Source organism: Cheilinus undulatus, linkage group 4, assembly GCF_018320785.1.
Source record: "Cheilinus undulatus linkage group 4, ASM1832078v1, whole genome shotgun sequence".
NCBI lineage: Eukaryota > Metazoa > Chordata > Actinopteri > Labriformes > Labridae > Cheilinus > Cheilinus undulatus.
In genome coordinates, this window is record NC_054868.1 from 45,444,655 (window position 1) to 45,458,317 (window position 13,663).

Sequence of the window (13,663 nt, forward strand, 5' to 3'; positions counted from 1 at the left end):
CCAGGAGTTAAAGCAAGGTGAAACCATTATTATTGCATTGTTTGAATAAGTTTAATTTTTTAAGTGTGCTTTCACACTTTGGTTCAGTTCAACCAAACTCCAGTGTTTACAGAGTTAGTGCAGTTTGTTTTTGCTGGTGTGAAAGTTGTTGGTCTGGACCAAACAGCTGCACAGAGTCCTCCTGAAAACGTGGGTCTCTGAGTGACATTATGAATCGAATTTACTCTGATCCAAGCCAGAAAGCTCTGCCCTTTTTGGATCACACCAGCTACCATACCCAGTCAAATACATGTTTAATATCCACAGAAAGATCTGACAGATCTTCAGAAGCAAATGCACATTTCTTCCTCCTCTCATCAGGATGCTTTCTGAGGGAAAAATTTTGCAAAGGTAAAGAACATCCATCACATCCCACTCATAGATTTTACCTGGGCATCACTCCCAGACAGGCTATGACATTCGATTAATTTATTTATTTAGATAAAATCCAAGATCATTAATACACGCATAATCTCTGCTTGCTCTGGTCCCGGCTGTGACACACATGCACACAGAAACCCACTGTGCTGTGGAGCATGCTCAGTACATCCCTCTGGTAACCAGCTAGTATGGGATCCTTCCTGTTAAATGTCCTCGTCTGCTGTTATTGGGGAAGGGCAGCTGGGTGTAACCGATTTTGTTAAAGTTATCCCACTGATTTAGATCGTTTTCATACAACATAACTACCAAGAAGTTTGAACTTCACACAATTTTATTTTTTTATTGATTGTAGATGTATTTGTGATGAAGAATTTATTATCTTATGTATTTATCTCAGTTTAGAGAGACAAAATGTCATAACTGTAAACGTTTGTAATTCTGACCAACTAGAGAGCATTTCCACCACACAGTCTGTCCCGACTGTGAATGTTCCTGTATAAACTCAGACCACATCTGGCATAATTATGCAAAAATGTAACAAACTGATCCATGATTCTGATCAGATCAACCAAACTAGAGGTGTGAAAACACCATAAGTTGCATCATCACTAAGTTAAATGTACATTAGCTAGCACAGAAGAGGCTGGTTATACAACCTAAGTTTCTTTAAAGGTGTTGTGTGTAATATTTAGCCTAAAAGCATTTAGCAGGACAAAATTGGTAAAAATAAAACATATTATCCATAAGAAGGCCAGTTCAAACTAGTGTTTAACTATCTTATACAAGCAAATATAAATATACAGTACTTAATAAAGTTATTAGACCACCTGTCATATTTGTCTCAGAGACCATCCAGCATCATGAAGTGCTTTAATGCGGACTCTTTCATTTTCACTGAGCTCTCCACGTTTTACCAGTTTGAACAGGAATGAGGAATTTCAAACTGAATTCACCCAAATTTGAGCCGGCTCACTGGGCTTCTCTGAGAAGTCAGAAAATTAATCAAGCATAACATTCAACCACTGAAACTAACTTTTCTTTTCAGGAATGCAAGTAAATAACTAAAATTTGACATATTAATCAAGAAATAATAATGTGCTTTACTATTTTTTCAGTATTTTTGTAAATCAGTAAATTTGAAAATTCATGGATAACAATAATATAATTATTATTGTTATCCATGAATTTGGGTATCATTTGGGTTAATGAGCTTCTACATATTGGTGTATTAACCATTGCAGAAACATCAAAAAATGATTTTGGTAATTACCAATGCTGTTAATTTAGGACAGCTGTGGCATAAACCTTACTCTGGTAGGGGTTAATAAATTTGTTAAGCACTGTATATACATATATATATTTATTTATTTATTAACTAAGAATAAGCCTTTATTCGTCCCCTCCACAAACTCTGCCATCTTGGATTCTTCCATCTTGCATTTTCTACAGTACCAAAACACACCTATGTCCATCTTTGCTACTGTAGTAGCAGCGGCCCCTGTGAAGCGGCCTAAGCTTTTGTCCTTAATGGCATTTTGTCCCCCTAATATTACTTTTACTTTTATACTCTAAGTAGTTTTGAAACCAGTACTTTTAAACTTTTACTTGAGTAAAAAGTTTGAGTTGATACTTCAACTTCTACAGAAGTCTTTTTAAACCCTAGTACCTATACTGCTTCCTGAGTAATGAATGTGAATACTTTTGACACCTTTGATTAATACTACTAATGTCATGATCTCTGTTCTGATTTCTAGTGTTTTTCCTGTGTTTATTCTGTGTAATTCAGGTTATTTAGTGTTTAGTTCTTGATCCCTTGTGTTTCTGTGTATTTTGTGCTTTATGTTAGATCATGTTCTAGTGTTTAGTTTGACTCCTTCTGTTTCACGGTTAGTTTATTCCCTGTGCTTCATGTTTAGTTCCTCCCTGTGTTTAATGTTTAGTTTACTCTCTGTGTTTCATGTTTAGTTTATTCTCTGTGTTTCATGTTAAGTGTTACTCCCCGTGTTTAATGTTTAGTTTACTCTCTGTGTTTCATGTTTAGTGTTACTCCCCATGTGTCATGTTTAGTTTACTCTCCGTGTTTCATGTTTAGTGTTACTCCCCGTGTTTCATGTTTAGTTTACTCTCTGTGTTTCATGTTTAGTTTATTCTCTGTGTTTCATGTTAAGTGTTACTCCCCGTGTTTAATGTTTAGTTTACTCTCTGTGTTTCATGTTTAGTGTTACTCCCCATGTGTCATGTTTAGTTTACTCTCCGTGTTTCATGTTTAGTGTTACTCCCCGTGTTTCATGTTTAGTTTACTCTCTGTGTTTCAAGTTTAGTGTTACTCCCTGTGTTCATGTTTAGTTTACTCTCCGTGTTTCATGTTTAGTGTTACTCCCTGTGTTCATGTTTAGTTTACTCTCTGTGTTTCAAGTTTAGTGTTACTCCCTGTGTTCATGTTTAGTTTACTCTCCGTGTTTCATGTTTAGTGTTACTCCCCGTGTTTCATGTTTAGTTTACTCTCTGTGTTTCAAGTTTAGTGTTACTCCCTGTGTTCATGTTTAGTTTACTCTCCGTGTTTCATGTTTAGTGTTACTCCCCATGTTTCATGTTTAGTTTACTCTCTGTGTTTCATGTTTAGTGTTACTCCCTGTGTTTGTATTTCCTTCCTTGCTCCCTCCAGGTGTCTCATGTTTGATTTTTCCCCTGGTCCAGTGTTCTTGTGTATTGTGAAGTGTTCCATGTTTCCTGTTTTTTTGTGTAGTTGCCTTCCCTTTGTGTGTGATTCCAGTTTTGCTTCTTGCCTTAGTGATTACCCTCGCTAGTTTCCCCTGTGTCTTGTTACCCACAACTGTCTCTCCTTGTCTAATCACTCCCTGTGTATTTAGGTTCTGTGTTTCTCGCAGTCCTTTGTCAGTTCGTCAAATGTCTTCTGTGCCTGTACTCCTCATGTTACTCTCAGTGATTTTCCTCGTGCCTCCTTGTGGATTTTTCGTTGTTTCATGGACTCTTGTTGTTTGGTTTTCCTGGATTTAATTTGAGTAAGTTCTTTTGTTTGTTAATTAAATCAGTCATTTCAGTTATCTGCATTTGGGCCCTTCACCTTTTGTTTTGAGTTTTTACCTGAACGTGACAACTAACTTGACTAGTTTATTCTGAAGGTCTAACCTGAGGAGTCGTATCTTTACTGTAGTGAGTTGTCTTTTGAGAATGCTGTTGCTAATCTAATTTTACCAGAAAAATTAAAGTTTCTCCAGTAGATTTATTCCTTTCTTTTATTTATCAATGTATTCCGAACGCAATAAGGAATTGTGAGTGTGTGCATGTGCGGTTATTTGTGGAGGTGAGTCAAGGACATTTATACACCAAGCACAAAAAGAAGTCATTTCTCCCCCCAAGACTGTTTATGCTAAACATCTGTGAAAGCTGGTTATGGAGGGGTCTGGGGTCTACTTCATGTGAACTGCAATGTGGTCTGCAGCATGTGACGACTTGAGAGGGACTTAATTTCAGCCCAGGGGATAAAGATGGTGTTACTGTACTGGTTGTGAGGGTTGGAATTGGGAGGCTGCTCTTTAAAGGTGTAAAGCTATTTCTTCGATGAAATAAATCAATATATTACACATTTTAAATGATGGAAATATCTATATGGGTGGTTTGATAAGGCAGAGGAATGCTAACAGTCAAAAAGTTGACTACAAAGCTAAAACCCCTCTAGGGCTGACAAAAATCTGCCAAATCCAGCCCTGGTAATTGGAAGCAAACCACAAACAACTACACAACAAACCACTCTGTTTGAAAAATATTCTAGTTTGTGTGAAAAACAAGCAGAGAAGTCACACTGTGTCTAAACTTGACAAATAAAAAGTGTCTGTTTTATATATATATAAAAAAGAAGCTGTTGCAGTAAGTTACTGTGTCCACAGCCTTGTTTATCACAGTTTTTGGAGGATGCCTGCATCTGTTTCAGTGATGGAGTGTGATGCTAAGCAGCCAGCTACTGATAAAAATGACAACTAAAGAAAGCCTTCCCTTGAAATGTGACATAATCATGACAGGGAAGTTTGCATTTGGCAGCTTAATGCTGCTTTAACACCAAGTATTTCACACTTGCACTGCCCACCTCCATGTATATCCATTATTTTAGAGCACTTGCCTGCCTGCTCAAGTTTTTTTTCTGCATTTTCTTGGCACCATATTCCTCCTTCTGTTTTTCTCTTCTCTATCTAAAACATGATGTGTAGACTACAACTGGTCTGAGCCAGGATAACCACGGTAACAGGGGATGAGCCGCTCATCTTTCACTCTCAGACTATAGACTTGATGGTGACATTAAGAGAACATATGGGTGTGTAAGAAGAGATAAAGAGCAAAAGACTCTGCACGCACAGGCAGCAGAAAGCACAATATTGTTTGTTAGCCCACAGTAATCAGGCTGAATTGTTAGTAGCCCACTGGGATTTCTTTCAATCCTCCAGATTACCACTGCACCACAGACAGCAGGTATAAAAGCAACAGACAACCAGCCAAGAAGTGCTGCATGGAGACAGGATTTCTAGAGTCAAATACAGGGGTTGGTCTTCTTTATCATGACTATTACACTATTGTCATGTGCATGTCATTCATAAACTCTGAAATCACTGAGATAAGATCTGCACCACAGACAGCAGGTATAAAAGCAACAGACAACCAGCCAGAGATACATGGTTAATCAATAAGTCATTGAACAGACAAAGAAATGCAATCAGGATTTACCCTGGCTGAAAATGAAGCTGAGGTACTTTCCTTACTGTGTGCACAAATGCATATGCACGTTGTACAGAATGGCTTAACCAAACACATTTTACAAGCAGCACAGGACTATATTAGGAATTAATGAAGCTGAGGTACTTTCCTTACTGTGTGCACAAATGCATATGCACGTTGTACAGAATGGCTTAACCAAACACATTTTACAAGCAGCACAGGACTATATTAGGAATTCTTAGAATAGAGGATTTTGATGGTCAGAAGCCGTATTTCTTGTATCCTGCTGTATTTTTATGCATCAATTTGTAATGAAATCTTTTTTTTTTTGTAAAAAGGAAACATATTTTTTAATATTAAATGACTGGTGCTTCCTGCATGAACATCAAATTTCATCATTCACATGGTAGTCTGGTGAAACCCATAAAAGACAGAGGGAGAGGTCTCATTCTCCATCTGATCATAATCCAGATTTGAACATAATAGAAAATGTAACTTTTGATGTTTGATGTTGTACTAGGAAACATTTCTCTGTATGTTAGTTGATTATAAACAAAACCCAAAAAAACTTAACCTCAGTCCTGGGGAACACGTTTGGCCTGTCGATTTTATCCTGCCTGCACAAATGTGAACGTAATTTACAGACCCAATACTGGGTCAGGGATGCACTATACAACCTGAAGCTAGAAAAAAGGACAAGTTTAACTGTGTATGGCGTCTTTTCCTCTCGTATCTGTTGGAACAGCTGTAAAATATTATATTCCAATTTTATCTACAAGGGCAGCTTGTTGGTGGCCACACACACACTTTTGTACATTTTTTTTAATTGTGTTTGTTTATCAATTGATTATTATTTTAATCTAGTTTTGTTTGTGGGTTTTTTCATTGTTTTCTATACCCCTTTTTGTAAAATGTGTTTTTGCTGTACTATAAATATTATGGTCATTTATTTATTTATTTATTATTCCTTTTCTGTTAATCTGTGAATATCTTGGAGCTGGTAGGAGGCTATGGGATGTTAAAACTTTACCTTTGTAGGAAAAATATCTTTGTTTGGAAATTATGAAAGCTATGAATAAAGTTGTGGAAAAAATGCACACACTCAATCTCTCTCTGCCCCTCTGGCAGGTTTTGTTGTTAATAATGAGCCTTTACTTTGTGTATGTGTTTATTATAAACACATATTCCTATGCAACACCTCAGCATCTTAAAGCTTTCAATATCACATGATAACACGCTGTAAAACAGATGTAAGGCAAATGAATATTAGTTAATAGAGATTTAACAAAGAAATGTTGTCAAGTTCTGATAAAACTGGCGCTTTAGCAGCATCCACGCTAATGTCTTCTGCCTTAATTGCACCGGCCTCTTGTTGCTGCTTGCTTATGTCACGACTCCACCGCACCCGAAGGTACTGCCTCTCATTGCTGATTGGTCCTGTCACTTTCTAACTGGGCCCAAATGGTTCAGATGGGAGCTTTGCAAGATGGATTCCCCAGTGAGAAACATGGAAACAGGCGTATCTACTGCTTTGCAAGGTTAGTTTTGATCCCTATTAAATAAATAATAATTCAACATGTTACACAGGTGTAACTGCAGAGAGAACGAAAGCTTCACAGAATCTGAACATGGACATAAATGTGGATAGGCATTTGATCTTCATGACTAAATATCTTGTTTCTATTTTGTTGTTCCTCTGCATAACTCTCACAACATTTGGTCCGAGCTCCACGTAGCAGCTGACATTTTAATTCTCAGACATAATACTGGCAGGTTCAGTTTAGTGGAAGCTATATAATGTATTTGTGAAATTCCTACACATCCACTGTTGTTGACTGTAGAGCAGAAACTCTGCTATCCACACAAGACTTTAAGCTTCGTCTTCTGTCACCTTTTTTCCTCTCTGGCAATTTAGGCAGCGCATTTTCCATTGTGCATTGAACAGATTACAATATAGCGCCTCCACCATGTCAGCATTATTCTGTAATTGCATTTGGAAATGACAAATTCACCCAGTGCTGACCTTGGACAAAAGTATTATAAATGAAAATACTTGTCAGACTTTGACAAGGGCAAGTACAAAATATGCTGGAGGCAGCCACCTTGTATTTTTTTTACATTTATTTTCAGGCTTTATGCCTTTATTCACAAAGGACAGTGGCTCTGAAACTGGCGAGAAGGAGAGTAGGGAATGACGTGGGGAAAAGAAGCCGCAGGCCAAATTTGAACCTTGGCAGCCCACATCGAGGACAATAGCTATTGCACATGGGTCATGCTGACACGACCCCAAAGCTGCCTGCATCTCTGGCTCACAGTGTGATATGCAGGAATGTCCTCAGTATTTATGTACATATATCCTTCCAACCAAAGCAACAATGGAAACCCTTGCTGAATGGGTTTAGGGGTTTTACAATAAATTTAAAATTCTCTGGTTTCTGAGAATCTTGTTGGATGTAATGTGTGTTTTTCTCTTGATATTTAAATTAAAGCTCATGTGAGGGACTCCCACTTTGTTTCAATTTAGGTTTTAGCATATCCTAAATGCGAAACAAGCTTGCATTTCCCCACTTGGTTTGACCTACCCTGCAGCAGAAGTTTTAGGCATTTTTAGAAACCCATACCAGTCATTCTTAGTTCTGATGGTCTTATTTGCTTTCACAGGTCACAAAGAGGTATCAGTGCTAATTTCAGTCAGTTTCATCACCACCTTACGCAGCTCAGCCTGTTTTCCCTGGAGATCCCCTGCTTGTATCTGACAAAAGCTAAGCCACCTCCAAGACTCACTGGTTAAAAATGGAGACACTGCTGTCAAAAATCAACATCTATATTGTTTAATTGATAAAGCCCCAGGAAAATAAGTCTACTTATGCTTTTCTTAGCAAAAGTGCCTTGTATGCACAATCTATTAAGTGTTTTATCCTGATTTGAGTTAATATGTGCAAATCTAACTTGACAACCACAGAGTAGACAAAGCTTTGTGCCCCACTGAGATCTGGGGTCCGGAATCTCCCCAGGTTGGGGACCAATGACCTAACAAATCCTCCATCACATCAGATTTAACACTGAGAAAATCAGGAACACACACCGCCAGGTTTGTCAGGACCGTGGTGTAAATTATGAAGTCAGCCATAGTCAGTTTTGAGATAATTAGTTGGACAGAAGGAAGTCTAGCCCAGAGGGGTCCACTGAGTCTGTGCCATGTTTTGATAAATCACTTCAAATATTCTGTAGAGTTCATTATGCGTTTGTGGCCACCTACCAATACAGAGGAAAACTCTAATTCTCATAGTAGCCTTTGAACATGTTCTGTTGTTTTCTGTTTTCTCATTATCTGTTTTTGTGTGCATTTATTATGTTAATTGTTGTCTTGACATCGTTAAAATGAGGGCATATCCTAAATGAATCCTTGATATTTGAATAATGCTGGAATTAATTCATGTTTATCTGATCAAGGGAACTACTTTCATGGGCTTAAAAAAGTTCTGAATGTGGCACAGACTGTGGAGACATTTTTCTAAAACAGATTTAAATGTCACTCTGGTGGTAGGAGAGAACGTGATGCTTATTTCTGAAGCTTGTCCACAAATAAATTACTCACAGATCTGTTGACTTCATCTTCCATTTATTTGAGTCCAGTTTCCACATCCTTTGTGGCAACATTTAAAACTAAGTTTTACTAAAAATAACTTTAAACACAATAAAAAAAAAAATATTCAGCATGAAGCTCCCACCTACTCCACAAGAACGAAGAAGTCCTCCTAATTCCCACCTACGTGACCTGCCCTCTATAGTTATTGAATGAAAATGTTTAAAAATTACGCCCTCCAACCAATCATTTAACTAAAAACATAAAGCCCTTTAAGGTAATTTCCCCCATAAGTAATTTTATTAATGTAAAGACCCTGATAATAAATCTGTATTCATGTCTATTGTATGACAGGCCACTGTGTTATGAACCACCAGGCTAAATTTCAGTCAAAAAAATCTTCAAGTTTATCAAATTATGCTTCAAAAACATGAAAAATGAGGCAGTAAAATCTGTTCCAAGATGGTGTGGGCGAATCCGTTGAATGAGCTGAAACCACACCCACAAGACATAAGATCTTCTCAGAATGTAAATAAAAGCTGCAACCTGAATTTAGGAATCATCAGTCTGCTCTATTGGACTTGTCAGCCACCAGAGAAACAAACACATTCATGTCAGAAACAGTTTAGAGCTGAAAGGTCTCAGTTTCATTTTCTCATTCTATATTTAACTCTTCAGGTATGCCTTACATCTCATTTTCTGAGTTATATGAAGTTAAGTCTATCCTGTTTATGAGATGTCTTTGTTGTTAAGTTGCTACTGAAAATAGGCTTTTATTGCGGCAGGAACAGAACATTGCTGTCACTGGATACTTTGCTAAACTTAAGCAACACGATGCTAACAGGCAGGAGGGATTGAGCTGTTGCTGCTTTGACAGAGACAAAGCCACAGTCAGCTTCTTTTAATCATCCAGGACTAAAGACAAGGAAACATGGATTAAAACAAAACTTAAGCAGGTAAGATGTTTGTTTCTGCTGCTTCTGGTTCAAGTGAAAAATAGACAAGCACTCCAACATTTAGTCTGTCCTTTGTTCAAAGAGCAGCTGCCCAGCTCTGTGCCAGAGCATAGACAAAGTTTGTTTTCTGGCTCAAATCGCTGTTATGATGCTTTAATTGATCCAAAGGCCACTGTGGCTGATAGATTTGGGAAATTTACTTTACAATGAACAAAAACACAGCATGTAACTGACTGTTAACTTTAAATGAGAGCAGTGACATCGGCTAACAACAGATTGTAGTGACGTGAACTGTTCGTCAATTTTATATCATTGTATCGTTAGAGGGGCAGGGTTATTCCCCAATGTGGGCTGATGATGTGGCCAGCCTACATATTTGCCCTGCCCAAATGAAACCAAGCCAGGAAAGGGGTGAAAAACTTTCAAAAAATCTAAATCCAAAATTTAGTCACATGTAGATCTCAGTGTTCTCACATGTTACAGCAACCATATTCCAACAAATGTAGAGTGTTAACACACAAATGTTGGATTTAACTTTACAGGGTCTTTAATTAATCTTAATTATCTACTTAAATGTCTTCCATCATCCACTAAAACACGTTTCCAAACGTGGACTATGATCCAAATGGCTTGAACAGACCGATTTTTTTCAAGTAATGTTTAATCAATAAAGAGGAGATTTTAAGCCAACCTCATCTTTTAGTCGTTCATATATATAAATAAATTAACTCTTCAAGAATATAAACCCAGAACACAGTAAAGAAAATCTTCACTATCCTCTCACACCTTTCCCCCACGTCTGAACTCTGTCCTTCTGGCAGCTGCAGATAAATGAGAAGTAAACGACCAAACACATCAGAACTTCAGAAAAAAAATACCAGCAATGCTTTCCAGTGATTTACTGACTCACCGAGCATCCATACCAGAGTGCAGCTTTTGCCCTTGATTCAAACTAGACAGGCAGACATTTTTTATCTCCAGGCTGGGGGTGCAGGAGCACTCGTGGGGGGGCCGCATAGTTACAGGGTACACACGCTCACACCTGGGAGCTGCCAAGAACGGCCGCACACTTGTACTTTTGGCCACCATGCACTTCAATTAGAGCAGCTGGGGGTTAAGTACCTCGTTTAATGGCACATCAACAGCACCGATTGAGTGCATTTTATTTATTTTCACTATCATTATAAACTCAGTGGGGGATTTAAGCCAGTGACCTTCATGTTGCAACCCAACTCCCCTAACATTTGAGTAAACTCTTGCTGCCTCTCTTACCTTCCTCTGTTTCCTTTCTTGTCTTTTCTTGCACACATACTCACACAAACACTGCATCCCCCATCAAGTTGTACTTCAAAAGGCTGCCGTATTGCAGCAGTTATTGGTTCCTGTGTTTTTGGCTGCGGTGCCCTGAGAGATTTAAAGCTAAAGAACCAGTTGTGTTTTTATCAAAGCTTCCTCAGTCTGCCTGTCAGTCAGCGAGGTCTACAGAGTCAGTCGCAGAAAGAGAATTGCGCTAAGAAAGACATGTACATCCCTAACTCTGCACTGAGCATCACACCAAAATAAAACAAAAAAATACAATCTTAGAGGATATCTTCTCCTTTTTTTCTTCTCTTTTTATGAACAAGGAATCTTATTTTTCTGGCATCCCACTGTGCACTAGACGTGAAACAACTACACACAGCCCAGGATTTCTTTCTCTCTTTTTTTTGGCATCACATACCCCAGTTTTTAGACAAAGCAGAAAATGCATTATTACATATTGAAACAATGCTTGATCATCTTTTAAAATAGAAATGATGTACCAGAGACTGCTGCACATTCTCTGCAAAGTATTCTACTGACCTTATTAATCTTGTACTGTAAAGTATGCTCTATGCAACCTCTGTAAGGCTCATCAACAGTGAATTTATTAGAGTGAGTGATAAAAGCCATCAATCAGTACTGTTTCTCCTCTGGGCTAAAATAAAAAATAATCTGACAGAGCAGCCTTTATATCACAAACAAGCTTCAAAAATCCTTCTTATGTGGAATTCTCTAATCTCTAACATGCTGACTACAACATCCTCGGACAGTTTCTATATGACGCAAGAAAACCATGTCCATCCTTAACCCAGAAAACCTCAAAATATCCACTTTTCAAAGAGCTTCAAGTAAGTCACAGGAGGCCAAATGTAACATTAATCAAAAGCTGATTAATGATTTCTTATTTCAACCAGATGAGAACTTATGCAATCTCTCTATGAATTAAAAGTCTGTAAAACATATACAGATTTTGTTTGATTTATGGAATATTATTCAACCAAACACATTACGTTCAATTATGAGCTGCATTTGTAGGTGATGTGATGTTCTGAATACCAAGCCAGAAATCTAATAGCAAACGTACAAGGACATCAGGAGAATGAACAGGTTGAAAAGAATCATCCCTTAACAGTCAAAGGTGTCTGACAGAAGGGATTACACCTCCCTAATCTCAACAACACAATCATTATGCATTCCCAAAAACAGGTGTTTGTTTTTTGCGTCACAGTCACTTACCTTGTCAGCCATGATCATAGAAGAGCCTCCGTGGACTCCCAGGACTGGAAGCTGCGTCTGGACGGAGAGGAAGTCAAGGATCTGAGCGATGGCCTCCTGATCGGTGCCATCAGCAAACACAATGCCATGGAGACGAGTGCGTGATAAAAGCTCACACACCTTTGGGCACAGAGAGACAAACACAGGTGTCAAAGAAGACTCTGTTCTTGTTTGATGGATAGCATATGTATGAGGGAGGAAAATGAAGTCAGCTTCTCTTACCTGTGTAATCACAGACTTAGGGTCCGTCTGGTTGATCCTCAGTATTACCACAGAGACATCAAGAGCGTCATCAGGGCGCCGGGGTGGCCGGAGCTCCTGATCTGAATAGTGGCGCGTCTGGCCCATTATCACACCCACACTGAGCCCTGGAGGCTTCTGGGACGCCACTGGAGCCATCATCTGGGAGAGTAGGAGCAGCATCCAGCCCACTACACCCATCATACCCTAAAAACACAAATAAACACAGAGGCACAAGAAATAAACCCAAAGAACCACCCTGTGGTGAATCTGTGACAGGATGCTTTATAAAAACAGATGATTTCAATCCTGGATTTATTTTATAAAGCTCATAAACTAAGGCTGCAACAATATTTTCTTTACCTTGACACTTTATGACTGCTCTCAGCAGTCTGCAACAGTACATTTGAGACTTATATATGTGGACCAGCATATTGGCACTTCTCTGCCCTATTCCTCCTGTCATTGTTTTTGATGGTCAGACCGGCAGGTTGCTGACTTTGGATAAAGGCATGAACCCAACGCAGCTTCTTCCCCTATACCATGTGCTGTCAGGTGTGTTGAGAACTGTCTAGATAAAAAATACTTACACTCATCATTTTATAAAGAGCTTAAAAAGTGTCAAAAAAGAGTCAAGGATTACAAGCTTTCAACATGTTTAAATGTATTTAATTTAGGGTTCTGGTGTAGCTGAGTGAGTAGAGCAGGCATCCACAAGCAGAGGCTATAGTCCTCATGGGATCGATTCCCATTCATCAAGCTTCTTGCATGTCTTCCACCATCCTCCATCCCTATGTTTCCTGTTTCTCTATAGCTGTAGTATCAAATAAAGACAAAAAATGTGCTAAAAAAATAATATAATAGACAAAAAAAGTTTAACTTCATCAGGGCCTTCGCAATACGGCACAGCCTCCCTACAAACATCTGCAATGCTCCTTCATTATACATGTTTAAAAGCTCGAGCATCACCTGTTCCCCACAATCTCTCCCTGTCTCCCCAAAACACTCATAACTTGTTTTCTTGTCTGAACTGCTCATTGTGTTGTGGCATGCCTTCTGTCTTTCTTGTAAAGTGTCCTTTGGTCCCATGAAAGGTGCAATAGTCTGGAAAAGGAAAGGGCCAATCAGTGTCATTTGAGGAGACTGATGCTGTAGC

At 38.5% G+C, this 13,663-nt stretch overlaps 1 protein-coding gene across 1 annotated transcript in view; it reads right to left on the minus strand.

Moving 5' to 3' along the window:
* grin2ab (glutamate receptor, ionotropic, N-methyl D-aspartate 2A, b) overlaps positions 1-13,663 on the minus strand; it is a 227,224-nt gene that overhangs the window by 174,352 nt on the left and 39,209 nt on the right. The window contains exons 3-4 of the mRNA XM_041785148.1: positions 12,490-12,714; positions 12,229-12,387 (exon numbers count right to left, since the gene is read on the minus strand). Of these exons, the coding sequence (XP_041641082.1) occupies positions 12,229-12,387; positions 12,490-12,714 (384 nt within the window). The remainder of the gene's footprint in view (positions 1-12,228; positions 12,388-12,489; positions 12,715-13,663) is intronic.